The sequence below is a fragment of the Pituophis catenifer genome, unplaced genomic scaffold, assembly GCF_029215685.1.
Source record: "Pituophis catenifer annectens isolate HBS135680 unplaced genomic scaffold, rPitCat1.0.hap2 SCAF_11, whole genome shotgun sequence".
Taxonomy (NCBI): Eukaryota; Metazoa; Chordata; class Lepidosauria; order Squamata; family Colubridae; genus Pituophis; species Pituophis catenifer.
The window spans coordinates 25,068,375-25,082,914 of NW_027256891.1; the positions used below are offsets into that span (position 1 = coordinate 25,068,375).

A 14,540-nucleotide genomic window follows, 5' to 3' on the forward strand; every position below is an offset into this window, starting at 1 on the left:
GTCCTTCCTTGATCTTCTCGACTTCCAGAAACGTCCAATTGGGTCTCCCACCATGTTCATTTAGATTGGTGTTTCTCAACCTTGGTAGCTTGAAGATGGGTGGACTTCAGCTCCCAGAATCCCCCAGCCAGCAGCGCTGGCTGCGAAAAGTGTTTCTTGTGAACAGGGCAAGGTTTCTGTCTATTAAAGATTGTTCTCTAAGGAATATAATTTGTCAGGTTTTACCTCTTTTCTGCAATTTGGCCCCTCTCCTTTCTTTCCTTCCTTCCCTCCCTCTCATTGTCCCTCCCTTCATTTTGCCTCCCTCCCTTCCCCCTTTCCTTCCACCCATCATCCCTGATGTCAGCGTCCCAGCACTGACATATATAAGGAGAGGAGAAGCTTGAACTTTTGCCTACTTAATTCCTTTGAAGATTCTGTCTCCTCGGAGATGGGAGGAGGGGGACATTCCTGTGATCTGACGGAGAAGGGATGAGGAAAGTGGCTTGGAAGATAGCCAATGAGACGCAGAGAATTGGGAATCGGAAAGGGAGGGATTGGGGGGCAAAGATCAGTACTGACCGCGAAAGAGTGCTACTGGCTGGGGGATTCTGGGAGTTGAAGTCCACCCATCTTCAAGCTACCAAGATTGAGAAACACTGATCTAGATGTTTTGACTTTTGATTTCTCCTAGTATGAATCTTTCCCTCTGATAAATATGTCCTGGGTGGGTGGATGTTAATTTTGATCTGGGTTCACTCCAGTTTGCCCTCTTTCATGAAGGCCCGTTGCAACCCTTGAAGACAAATACTGTATAGGTAGTCCTTGACTTACAAACAGTTCATTTACTGACCGAAGTTACAACAGGAATGAAAAAAAGTGACACAGACGTTTTTCACACTTACGACCCTCGTAGCATCCCTACCGTCACGGGTTCAAAATTCAGACTCTCGGCAACTGACTCCTATTCATGATGGTCGCAGTGCCCTAGCATTTTGTCTGTAACCATCTTTTTTTTTAAAAAAAAAATATCTGTGATAGGGCCTGTTCGTTTTGCATTCTTCTGCCTCTTTCTCTCTCTCTCTCCCTCTCTCTCTCTCAAAAAAAAAACAACAACTTCTCATTGAATGTTAACCTTAATATAACCCCATTGATGGTCTTCTCGGCGTTTTGTGACTTTGTGCTCAAGAGGCTTCTTGATCACCTTGTTCCATTAGTTAAAAGAAAAAATGAAAGAGCAATCCTGGAACATCCTTTTCATAGAGTGCGGACGGGGCGTGAGTATGTTTCGGACGAGGAAAACCCGGGATCTGGTGGTCAGAGGAATTCCAGAAGTCTTAAGAGGAGAACTTTGGCTTCTGTTCTCAGGTATGGTCCATATTTGGAATAATGAGGTATATCATGTTCCCTTTATATACTGCCTGCCTTAGTGATATTTCTCTCTCTGGGCACAATGAGAATATATCTGCTGAACAAAACTCAGCACTGGCGACAGGAAAGGCATCCGGCCAGTAAACACTTTGCTAGCTCCATTCAGTTGCCCAGACTCCACCTTGCAAGGGATCATTATGGGGTCGTTAAAAGATTATGATGATGATATACTGCCTTCCTTGGAAGAAATAATCCCCAAGTAGACTTGAAGGAACATCTCTATGAGCCGCGTTGGTGCAGTGGTTAGAGTGCAGTAGTGCAGGCTACTTCTGCTGCCTGCTGGCTGCCTGCAATTTGGCAGTTCGAATCTCACCAGGCTCAAGGTTGACTCAGCCTTCCGTCCTTCCGAGGTCGGTAAAATGAGAACCCAGATTGTTTGGGGCAATAGGTTGACTCTCTTAACCGCTTAGAATGGGGTGTAAAGCACTGTGAAGCGGTATATAAGTGCTATTGCTATCTCCAGATGATCCTTCCCAGCAGGTCGCATCCAGTCAACGTTGAGTGAGGGGAAAAGTCCATCCTCCTTCAGGTCCAGCTCAACTCATAGCTGGCCGAGGAATTCTGGGAGTTGAAGTCCACAAGTCTTAAAAGTTGCCGAGTTTGGAGACTCCTCCCCCTGATCTGTGCAAGGCTTTTGTCATTCGAGGTGCAATTACAACGGTCTTTTTCCTGTGCAACTTACGCCCCTGGGCAGGCGCTGTCAATGACATGGCAAGCCATCCCGGCTATTACTCGGAGGTGGTGGAAAAATCTTTTGGGACATGCACCCTGGAGACGGACGAAATCGAGCGGGATCTGCGGCGCTCGCTGCCCGAACACCCCGCCTTCCAGAGCGACACGGGCATTTCGGCCCTCCGTAGGGTCCTCATCGCCTACGCCTACAGGAACCCCAAGATCGGCTATTGTCAGGTAGGCTGCGGCTCTGGTCTCCAACTTGGCTCACGTTGTCGAAGCCACACTTTTGGTGTCTTTATTTGCGTGGGACTGTGGAAGCGTCTCATGATAAAGACGGTCCTTGACTTACAACTGTTGTTCTGTCCCCATTAAACGTTAGTCTTGTGTGCAGCTCGACATGCTGCTAAACCCACCTATCCTCCAATAAAACAGAATTTGTGCGTAGATCTGGATGCTTTATTGAAAGAACAGGATATGGTGAAAGTAGGGGAAAACAGGGATACATACAATGAGAACCAAATACAAGAGAGACAGTATTGAATTACTGCGGAACGTAACAATTAATAAATCAATACAAGCAATTTAAATCTCACCAACGATGCTGTGTGTGTGGAATGTGGGTTTGTCCTTGGATGACCATGTGCCACAGATTAAGATGGATTCTGCCTTTGTGCTTCTGCCTTATGCAAATGCTAAAGGAAATGGGAGTCTGGCTTCCCAGCATGCACTTGGTTTGAGAGTAAAATGGGTTAGATCAGCTCAGCGGTGGGTTCTAAAATATTTTACTACCGATTCTGTGGGCGTGGCTTATTTTGTGGGCATGGCTTGGTGGGGGGTAATGTGACTGGGTGGGCGTGGCCAACTTTTTTTTTTTTTTTTTTTTTTTTTTACTTTTAAAAGCATTTTTTCTACAACCTTAAGAGGTTGCAAAAAAAAAATGCTTTTAGAAGCTTCTGACGATCAAGCAACTCAGCTGCGATCACCAGAGGCTTTTAAAGGTATGAAGAGGTTGTAGAAAAAAATGCTTTTAAAAGCCTCTGACGATGCCAGCTGAGCCGGGCGATCATCAACAGGCTTTTTTTTTTTTTTTTACTTTTAAAACCATTTTTTCGGCCGAAGAGGTTGTAGAAAAAATGCTTTTAAAAGTAAAAAAAAAAAAAAGCCTCTGATGAGGTGAGCGGGTTAGACATGTACTTCCCACTATCCCACACCCCCAAATAAATAAAAATGTTGCTCAGTGTAAGAAATGACGATTTGTTAAATGTGCTCTCGCACAGGTCTAAACGCTGCAGCCGTCCTGCGGTGGCCCTAATCGTCGATGCAGAAATATCATGTCGGCGGGGTGGCGCTGAAAGGAGAGAAGGCCAAACGAATCATCATCATCATCATAATTAATATCTGTGTTTGTTTAAAGGCCATGAATATATTGACGTCAGTGCTGCTCCTTTACGCCAAAGAAGAGGAAGCGTTTTGGCTCCTGGTGGCCGTCTGCGAACGGATGCTGCCCGATTATTTCAACCGCCGGATTATCGGTACCGTTTTCGTTGGATTTCACTGTGACGGTCGCTTTCATGAGGGGGGAAGTAGCAGAGATAGAGTAGAATAAAGGTGGAAGGGACCCTAGTCGCCTCACAAATGATCATGAAGTGAGGATTATCCGTCGAAGTCTGTGTGTCTGTCCTGTTTGGTTGCAGAGCCAATTTCAGGCTCGATTGCAGCCGTAAGTCGAGGACTAGCAGCCGTTGGCCAACCTCTAATGTCTTCCTTGCAAAACGTGGGTTTATAAGTTCGCCTTTGCTCCTACTGCTAGGTTAAACCCTCCGTCTCTTTCAGGCGCCTTGGTCGATCAGGCCGTGTTTGAGGACCTGATCCGCGAGTATTTACCTCAGCTGACGGAGCACATGACCGACATGACTTTCTTCTCCTCCGTCTCGCTCTCCTGGTTCCTCACCCTCTTCGTCAGCGTGCTGCCCATCGAGAGCGCCGTCAACGCAGTCGATTGCTTTTTCTACGACGGGATCAAGGCCATCTTGCAGCTGGGCCTGGCCGTGCTGGACTACAACCTGGACAAGCTGGTGGCTTGTAAGGACGACGCGGAAGCGGTCACAGTGCTCAGCAGGTGCTGGCGGGGGCTGATTGTGGGTTTGTGGTGGTTGTGTTTAAGGCTAAGGAGTTGGGCTACCTGTTGTGCAGTGGTGTCGGCATGTTTGTCTGTTTGTTTTCCACTTTTATTATTTTTAGAAGTAAGGCAGCGAACATATCCCACAGACCTTTCTCCTCCTCTTTTCCCCACAACAACCCTGTGAGGTGGGACAGAGGGACTGGCCCAAAGTAACCCAGCCAGGTTTCATGCCTGAGGCAGGACTAGAACTCTCTTGTCTCCTGGTGATTGGTTCAAAGTGAGTTTTCATGCCTGAGGCAGGACTAGAACTCCCAGTCTCCTGGTGATTGGCCCAAAGTCACCCAGCTGACTTTCATGCCTGGGGTGGGACTATAACTCTCTGTCTCCTGGTGACTGGCTCAAAGTCACTCGATGGGTTTTCATCCCTAAGGTGAGACTAGAACTCCCAGTCTCCTGGTGATTGGCTCAAAATCACTGAGCCAGGTGTCAGCGTCTCACCGCTGGCATAGAGAGGAGAGAGATAAGCCCTGAACTTTTGCCTGCTAAATCCCTTTGAAGCTGGGTCGTCGTGGAAATGAGGGGAGGGGGGACATTCCTGTGAAATGATGAGACAAGAAGTCAGTGGAGTGACTTGGAAGATAGCCAATGAGAAGCAAATAATTGGGGATCGGAAAGGGAGGGATTGGGGGGCAAAAGGTCAGTCTTGTCCGCATCGAGTCATGATCCGGTTGCTGTGCTCAAATAAAGAGAAGATTTCCTTAAAGATTGGCAGTTTGGAAATTCATTTATTTTGAGATAGCATCGAAGTCTGACACCAGGTTTTATGCCTGAGGTGGGGCTAGAACTCCCAGTCTCCTACTGATTGGCCCAAAGTCATCCAGCTGGCTTTCATGCCTAAGGCAGGACTATAACTCGGTCTCCTGGTGATTGACGGTCTCCAGCTGACTTCACATGCCCACGGTGGGACTAGAACTCACCATCTCCCGTTTTTTCTTTTTTTTAGCCTAGTGCCCTGACCACTAGTCCAAACTGGCTCATAATATGTGTGCACACGGAGAAGTTAATGCGTGCAAGGGAACACATTCACACGCTCCTTTTCCCCGAATCCAGGTTTTTTGAGAGCGTGACCAACAAGGACAGTCCGCTGCCTCCGGCAGTTCAGCAGGCCTCTGGGATGAACGAAAGCAAAACTCCTCACCCCAAAGTGGACATCACAGACCTCATTCGAGAGTCCAACGAGGTTTGTCCAACCCTTACTTCTCCGCCTTTACCTTAGAAGAAGAATGGCTGCAGGAGTGGCCTTCAAAAATATTAGTGCTCTGCCTGGTTGCAGGGTGGGCGTGGCCATGGTGGGCGTGGCCTAGTCAGCTTCCTGCACCATGGCGGGAGGGGGCGTTTTTGCCCTCCCGGGCTTTGGGGATTTTCCTCGAGCCTGCGGGAGGGTGAAAATGGCCTCCCCAGGCTCCGGAGGCCCTCTGGAGGCCAGAAATGGGCCTTCCCGAACTTCCGGTAGGCCCATTTTTCACCCTCCCTGAGCCTCCGGGCGCGCCCCTCACTTACCTGCATCCAAAACGGGCCGCATGGGGATTCCTGGGAGGGGCGGGGTGGGAAGGACCAGCCAGGAGTGGGATTTGGGGTTTCTCCGAACTGCACAGAATCTTAGCTAGAGGTTCTCCCGAACCCCCAGCAGCCCACACCTGCTTGGCCGTATCGCAGCCTTGAGGGTCTTCTTGAAGGCCTTCCTTCAAAAAAAATGGAATACAAAGGAATATAAATTCCTATATAAATTGTGGTGTAGGCGTTGTGCATTCAGCCTCGATAAGCAGTAAAATGGCATCTTGGTCTTCTCCAGAAATATGGTGAAATCCGATTCGAGGAAGTAGAAAGCATGCGACGTCGCAACAGACTGTACGTCATCCAAACCTTGGAAACCACCACTAAGAAGAATGTGGTGAGTAGGTGCTATGTTTTGTCTATATCAGGGTTCTGGTTATTGGTATTGTCCTGGTGTTGAGCATAATTTAGCATTAAGCATCAATTGCTTCCTGGTGTTAATTGTCTGTGTCTGTCTGTCCATCCATTATCTATCTATCTATCTATCTATCTATCTATCTATCTATCTATCATCTGTCTATTTATCCATCTATCTTTCCATCCATCTATTCATCATCTATCCATTTATCTTTCTGTCTATCCGTCTGTCTGTCTGTCTATCTATCCATCCATCTATCCAAGTATCTATCTATCTATCTATCTATCATCTGTCTATTTATCCATCTATCTTTCCATCCATCCATCCATCATCTATCCATTTATCTTTCTATCTATCCATCTGTCTGTCTGTCTATCTATCCATCCATCTATCCAACTATCTATCTATCTATCTATCTATCTATCTATCATCTGTCTATTTATCCATCTATCTTTCCATCCATCTATTCATCATCTATCCATTTATCTTTCTGTCTATCCGTCTGTCTGTCTGTCTATCTATCCATCCATCTATCCAAGTATCTATCTATCTATCTATCATCTGTCTATTTATCCATCTATCTTTCCATCCATCCATCCATCATCTATCCATTTATCTTTCTATCTATCCATCTGTCTGTCTGTCTATCTATCCATCCATCTATCCAACTATCTATCTATCTATCTATCTATCTATCTATCTATCTATCTATCATCTGTCTATTTATCCATCTATCTTTCCATCCATCCATCCATCATCTATCCATTTATCTTTCTATCTATCTATCCGTCTGTCTGTCTGTCTATCTATCCATCCATCTATCCAACTATCTATCTATCTATCTATCTATCTATCTATCTATCTATCTATCTATCATCGATCTCTCTCTCCATCCATTCTATCTATCTATCTATCTATCTATCATCTGTCTATTTATCCATCTATCTTTCCATCCATCCATCCATCATCTATCCATTTATCTTTCTATCTATCCGTCTGTCTGTCTGTCTATCCATCCATCCATCTATCCAACTATCTATCTATCTATCTATCATCTGTCTATTTATCCATCTATCTTTCCATCCATCCATCCATCATCTATCCATTTATCTTTCTATCTATCTATCCGTCTGTCTGTCTGTCTATCTATCCATCCATCTATCCAACTATCTATCTATCTATCTATCTATCTATCTATCTATCTATCTATCTATCATCTATCTATCTATCTATCTATCTATCTATCTATCTATCTATCTACATGTATAATTTCATACCTAGCTAGAAGACCTTAGTTACGGTAACTAGAAGACTTATTAATTATTTTGATTCATGAGCTGAAATGTACAGGTATGTCAGTCCCTCAAACACCCAATATTGACTTGACTGCTTTCCTGTCGTCTGTTCTTAGCTCCGGGTTGTCTCCCAAGATCTGAGCATCAGCCATAGAAACCTGGAGGAACTGTATGAATTATTCAAGGTACCATTGGTCTTTGCCAAAGATTTTTCATGTCTATTTGACTATTATGACTTCTAACGGACCCAATGATCAAGCCAGTTGATCTTGGAAGAAAGTTCTTCCCTTGAATTGTTGAGCTGTTAAAGCATGAAAGACGAGGGCCATGGCCTTCACACTAAGATGAGGAGGCCGTGTTCGAAATCCACCATCAGCCATGGACATTCAGTGGATGAGTTGGCCAATCATTCTGTTCCATCCCCAAATCTCACATCAGAGCTGCTATGATGAAGATGAAAGAGATCTTCAAATTAATGTCCTTGAGCTCCTGGATGGATAATTTGAATGAGTGAACATCTGGTGAACTTTGCCAAAGGTGCCACCTCTGGACTTTCAGAGATGGCATCATTGTTCTAGATAGAGGTTAAGATTGTTAGCTTTAATAGCCAATGATTTTCAACTTTAGCACTGGATAATTCTATGGAAAAACTACATATGTTCTCCAGATGGTCCCAATGTGATTTGATGACATTTTGCTATTGTTTATTTGGGTCTTCTTTTGTTTTTGGTCAGAAAGAACATTTTCTCTCCTGTTATTGGAAACCGAATAGTCCAGGCCTAAAGCACCACGATGCCAGCCTACCCTACCTAGACCAATATCGGATCGACTGCCAGCAATTCCGAACCTTGTACCACCTCTTGAGTCCATGGGCACACTGTGCCAACCGAGATTCTCTGGCCCTGTGGACCTTCCGGCTGCTGGATGAGAATGTGGACGGCCTGATCAACTTCAAAGAATTTGCATCCGTTTGGGGTATGGCAGGGGTGAAATCCAGCAGGTTCTGACAGGTTCTGGAGAACCGGTAGCAGAACTTTTGAGCAGTTTGGAGAACTGGCAAATACCACTTCTGGCTGGCCCCAGAGTGGGCTGGGAATGGAGATTTTGCAATCGCCTTCCCCCAGGAGTGGGGCGGGAAAGGGTATTTTGCAATATCCTTTTCCTGGAGTGGGGTGGGAATGGGGATTTTGCAGTATCCTTCCCCTGGAGTGGGGAGGGAATGGGGATTTTGCAGGATCCTTCCCCCAGGAGTGGGGAGGGAATGGGGATTTTGCAGGATCCTTCCCCTGGAGTGGGGTGGGAATGGGGATTTTGCAATCTCCTTCCCCCAGGAATGGGGAGGAAATGGGGATTTTGCAATATCCTTCCCCCAGGAGTGGGGAGGGAATGGGGATTTTGCAGGATCCTTCCCCCAGGAGTGGGGAGGGAATGGGGATTTTGCAGGATCCTTCCCCTGGAGTGGGGTGGGAATGGAGATTTTGTAATATCCTTCCCCCAGGAATGGGGAGGAAATGGGAATTTTGCAATATCCTTCCCCCAGGAGTGGGGAGGGAATGGGGATTTTGCAGTATCCTTCCTCCAGGAGTGGAGAGGGAATGGGGATTTTGCAATATCCTTCCCCCAAGAGTGGGGAGGGAATGGGGATTTTCCAATATCCTTCCCCCAGGAGTGGGGAGGGAATGCGGATTTTGCAGTATCCTTCCCCCTGGAGTGAGGAGAGAATGCAGATTTTGCAGTATCCTTCCCCTGCCAATCCCACAAAGCCACACCACGCCCACCGAGCCACGCCCACAGAACCCATAGTAAAATAAAAATGGATTTCACTACTGGGATATGGTCATAAATACATCCCAGGCTAAGAGATCCGGAGACTTGGCATTGGATAAGTTTCCCTCCCTAGGTGAGATCTGGCTGGTTTAGATCAGTCCAGTCCAGTGACTGTGGAGAAAGTTTTCAATTATTTCTCGATAATGGCATCGTCAGGATATAACAAAGACGTTGAGACTTTGGAAAGAGTGCAGAGAAGAGCAACGAAGATGATTAGGGGGCTGGAGGCTGAAACCTATAAAGAACGTTTGCAGGAATTGGCTATGTCCAGTTTAATGAAAAGAAGGACTAAGGGTAAGATAGCAGTCTTCTAATATCTAAGGAGCTTCCACAAATAAGAAGGGCCAACCTTATTCTCCAAAGCCCCTGAAGGCAGGACAAGAAGCAATGGAGGGAAAGTGCCTATGGAGATTCTCAATCATCCCGGTCATGCTTGTCCCAAAGAGGCTTTTTCAAGAGGCAACTGGTTGCCTCTTTCTGGTTTTTCTTTGAAGACCATTTTGCTTCTCTTCTTCAGCTCTGACTCGATCCCCGCCATCCAGTCAGAGCTGAAGAAGAGAAGCAAAACGTCTTCAAAGAAAAACCAGAAGGTGCCTCTTGAAAAAAAAAAACACCTTTAGGACAATGGACAATGGATGGAGTCTAATCGAGGGGAGAAGCAACCTAGAACGATGGAGAAACTTCCTAACCATGAGAACAGTCAACCGGTGGAAGGAGTGGCCTTCAGAAGTTATGGGTGCTCCAACACTGGATATTTTTAAGAAGAGATTGGACAACCATTTGTCTGAAATGGTGTAGTGTTTCCTGCTTGAGTAGGGGGTTGGACTGGACCTCCAAAGTCCCTTCCAACTCTGTTATTATGGTCTGTTCTGCCCATGTGATCATCTCCATTGGGTATTAATGGCCTCTTTGTTTTTAATGATTTTCCTGTCCTCTCTTTTTATTAGATGTCCTCTATCACGGAAGCTTCACCCATAAGCTGACAATGCTTTTCAAATTGCACATTCCTCCAGGTGAGTGATGTGGAGACGCCACATTTATTTATTTATTTATTTATTTATTTATTTATTCATTCATTCATTCATTCATTCATTCATTCATTCATTCATTCATTCATTTATTTATTTATTTATTTATTTAATTTTTATACCGCCCTTCTCCCAAAGGACTCAGAGCGGTGAACAGTCAAAATAAGATACATATAAAATGTGAAATAAAGCAATTTAAAATGATTAAACCAATTTGGCTCATCGGTTAAGAATCTTCAGCATAAACAAAAAAAGTTTTAGTTTAAAAATACATAAAGTTTAGTCCTTGCTTCCGTGCTGAAAACCATACACGTCAACTGGAACCCTGGGGGAAATCCGTGCTCAGCTCCTTCCCAAGCCAGGAAACCCATTAACCTAGGACAGGTTGAAAAGAGCCTTGGTAGTACAGGGGTTTAAGGCACCCTGTTATTAAGCTTATTAAGACCAGCTGCCTGCAATTACTGCAGGGTTCGAATCTCGCCAAGGCTCAAGGTTGACTCAGCCTTCCATCCTTTCTAAGGTAGGTGAAATGAGGACCCAGTTTGTGGGGGCAATAAGCTGACTTTGTATAAATATACAAAAGGATGAAGGCTATTGCTGAGCACATTGTAAGCCGCCCTGAGTCTTCGGAGAAGGGCGGCATATAAATCAAATTTTTTTTTAAAAAAAAAGGCACCTTTGGGAGAGCCTGCATCATTCCAGCAAAAGTTTGTCCAAACTCTTCTTGCAAGAGTAGAAGCTGAAGAAGAGCTGAAGAAGCTTCTTGGATGAGAAGCAGAACGTCTTCAAAGAAAAACGTGAAACTCCAGTTGCTTCTTGAAAAAGCACCTTTTAGAAAGTCATACGTATTGTTATATCACGTGTTGCGATTTTTAACTTGTCTCTGGTTCTGTTTTTCTCTTGGCAGCTTTTACCGAGGTGGAATCTCTCAGCCCTTTGAAAGGCTCTCAACTCTCTAAAGAAGAACTGATCCATTTCAGTCAACTAAGCGGTAAGCACCCACGAATCTAAATTCTTCCAGTGAAAAAAGCCAAGGAAGTCTTCTGGGAATTAAGGGAGAGCTGACCCTTTGCAAGGAAGCTCAGAATCCGTTCTCTCTCAAGTACAAGAATGCTAACTGCAAGCACTTGAAGAAGCCTTGGCCAACATCTTAACAGTGTTGGTGTCAACTTGTAGACCAGGTCATAATAACTCAGTGGTGGAGAGTCTCAAGTTCAATTCCTGGGACTTCAATTCCGAGACCCTCTAATGCAGGGGTCCTCAAACTTTTTAAACAGGGGGCCAATTCACGGTCCCTCAGACTGTTGGGGTGGGTGGGCGGACCAGCTGGGTGGGCGTGACTAGATGGTCATGTGACTGGGTGGGTGTGGCCTGTTTATCAGTCCATTAAACAATGCACACAAATTAAACTTTGATTTGTTATGCTCCTGGGGGTGGAAAGGTGGTTAGTGAAAGGGTGTGAAGGCTGCCTTGGGGTATGTATGAGGGACTTCTGTTTGTGTGCGTGCGTCAGTGGTGAAATCCAAATTTTTTTACTACCGGTTCTGTGGGCGTGGTGTGGTTTGGTGGGCGTGGCTTGATGGGCGTGGCAGGGGAAGGATACTGCAAAATCCCTATTGCCTCCCCACTCGTGGTCGAAGGATATTGCAAAATCTCCATTCCCATCCCACTCTGGGGCCAGCCAGAGGTGATATTTGCCAGTTCTCCGAACTGCTCAAAATTTCCGCTACTGGTTCTCCAGAACCTGTCAGAACCTGCTGGATTTCACCCCTTGCTGTGCCTGGGTGTGTATGTGTGTGTATCCTTCCCCCCCTCTCTCTCTGGAGGCTGGGGAGGCCAAAAAACAGGCCCATTTTTGGCCTCTCGAGGCCTCCGCACATCCCGTTTTTGGCCTCCTCGGCCTCCAGAAGGCGGGTGGGGGCCGGTGGATAAGTGGGTGGGGTGATGTGCGTGGAGCAGCTTCGTGGTCACACGCGGACCGGATTAATGGCTTCAGTGGACCCTATCCGGCCTGTGGGCCGTAATTTGAGGACCCCTGCTCTAATGGAAGGATCTCAAACGAGGAAAGATCACTTCCTTGACATAGATCAGGGTCTCTGAAGCTTGCCAACTTTAAGAGGGGTGTGGACTTCAACTCCCGGAATTCTTGAACTTCACCCAACTTAAAGTGGGCAAGGTTGAGAAACGCTCCCGTAGACCATCAAAGTACAGTTAGTCCTTGACAACCATTCGTTTAGTGACCAAAGTTACGACGGCCCCGAAAAAAGTGACTTATGACCGTTCCGGCATCCCGACAGTCACATGATCAAAATTCAGACACTTGGAAGCTAATTCGTAATTATGTCGGTCCCCATGGTGATCCCCTTTTACGACCACCTGACAAGCAAAGTCAATGGGGAAGCCAGATTTCACTTAACGACCGTGTGACTAACTGAACAACAGTAGTGATTCACTTTAACAACCGTGGCAAGGAAAATGGGGCAAAACTCACTCAACTGATGTTTCGCTTAGGCACCGAAATTTCGGGCTCAGTTGTGGTTGTAAGTCGAGGACCGCTTGAAAATAGCCCTCCTCTAATAAATGGATAACGTATTTAGTATCAAGGATTGGTCAGTAGTCTTGTTTCCCCCTCTTCTTTATCTTAGTCTCTTCTCCTGAAGACAAAGACAATGCAGATGCCTTGAAGACAAGTCCTGAAAAAGGTAGGTGACCTGGATGTAGCCAGAGATTTGAGGTGTACCGTTGAAGGCTGTCCGTCATGAAAGTATCAGATGGTGTGAATGTTGTGGACTGTCGGTCGCTGGCACCTCCAGCAGCCAAATCAGACGAGGAGGAGGAGGCAGTGTGGGAGTCAGGGTTAGCATCAAGGCAACCTGAGAGCTCCGAGGGGGAAGAGGGAATGGAGCTGGCAGAGAGAGAGAGAGAGAGAAGGGAGAGAGAAGAGGAGAGGAGAGAGAGAAAGAAGAGAGAAGAGAAAGAGAGAAGAGGGGAGAGGAGAGGGGAGAGAGAGGAGGGAGGGAGAGAGAGGGGAGAGAGGGAGAGGGAGGGAGGAAAGGAGGGAGAGAGGGAGAGAGAGAAAAGAGAGAGAAGAGGAAAGAGAGAGAGAAGGAGAGACGCAGAGCCCGGGCCATCCGTCAGCCCTCAGATGGAGAGTCAACAGCCCCCAGGTCTGGAGGTGTCTGATGAGGAAGAGGAGGAACAGTTGGGTCCAGTGCCTGACGTGCGGATGTGAAGAAGGCAGAGGAGAGGAGAGGAGAGGAGAGGAGAGGAGAGGAGAGGAGAGGAGAGCAGTGGAAATCTTTGGGCCAGTCCTCTTCGGCCGAAGAGGTTGTAGAAAAAATGCTTTTAAAAGTAAAAAAAAAAAAAAAAAGCCTCTGATGATCGCGCGGCAGCTCAGCTGGGCATGGGCGGGGGGGAGGGGAGGGATTTTTGCTACGGTTCTCCAAACCACCCGCTGCCATCGCTCCTGGATCGGGCGAACCGGGAGCATTTCACCCCTGGTTGACAGTCTTTTGGAAACTCTGCTGGAGGCAGGAAAAGAGAGGGTGAGGCCAAAGCTTGTAGGGGTTAACAAGAGATCGTGGCTTGAGGGTCACAAGCCTGGTACTAAGAGTGTAAAATATGAGAGCTGCAGGGCAGGATCAGTAGTAGGTTCGCTACCGGTTCGGAACTCTGAGCGTGCGAACAGAGCATCCGTGATGACGTCCGGGCGGGTGAGCGTAGCCTCCGAACCGGAACGAACCGGTAGAAACCCACCACCTGGCAGGATGGCAGAAATATTAAAATATTTAGCGATTTTGCAAATTCGCATCTAGAAGCCTGGCCTGTCTGGAGGTAATGAAGCTTCAGCTGGAAACTCTACATACGCTCCAAAGTTACCTAGCAGAAGCTCTGGAGGAGACAGGACAGTTGGCCCATCCTGCTCTTCTGAATTTGTTGTCGTCTTCTTCTTCCCAAACAGGGAAAGGAAAAGTAGACATCCAGGCTTACTTGAAGCAGTGGCAAGACGAGATCCTTAAAAAGGAAGAAAGCATTAAGGATTTGCCTCGGATGAACCAGGTGGGAACTTTTCCGGAAACAAGTATTTTGTTCTAGTGGGGTATCTTTTTTTTTTCCCCCTTAATACAAGTAGGGTGGAAGTATAGCAAATATTGATAGGAGAGAATATTTGTAGCTCAGGATTGAACTGTGGGGTTCTTGGTCCTCTCTGG

The 14,540-nt window shown here is 46.5% G+C and overlaps 1 protein-coding gene across 1 annotated transcript in view; it reads left to right on the forward strand.

Annotated features, from left to right (window-relative positions):
• TBC1D8B (TBC1 domain family member 8B) overlaps positions 1 to 14,540 on the forward strand; it is a 39,162-nt gene that overhangs the window by 20,433 nt on the left and 4,189 nt on the right. The window contains exons 9-20 of the mRNA XM_070951691.1: positions 1,197 to 1,347; positions 2,105 to 2,319; positions 3,500 to 3,617; positions 3,919 to 4,204; positions 5,318 to 5,447; positions 6,060 to 6,158; positions 7,591 to 7,659; positions 8,209 to 8,449; positions 10,249 to 10,314; positions 11,237 to 11,320; positions 12,975 to 13,031; positions 14,291 to 14,388. Of these exons, the coding sequence (XP_070807792.1) occupies positions 1,197 to 1,347; positions 2,105 to 2,319; positions 3,500 to 3,617; positions 3,919 to 4,204; positions 5,318 to 5,447; positions 6,060 to 6,158; positions 7,591 to 7,659; positions 8,209 to 8,449; positions 10,249 to 10,314; positions 11,237 to 11,320; positions 12,975 to 13,031; positions 14,291 to 14,388 (1,614 nt within the window). The remainder of the gene's footprint in view (positions 1 to 1,196; positions 1,348 to 2,104; positions 2,320 to 3,499; positions 3,618 to 3,918; positions 4,205 to 5,317; positions 5,448 to 6,059; positions 6,159 to 7,590; positions 7,660 to 8,208; positions 8,450 to 10,248; positions 10,315 to 11,236; positions 11,321 to 12,974; positions 13,032 to 14,290; positions 14,389 to 14,540) is intronic.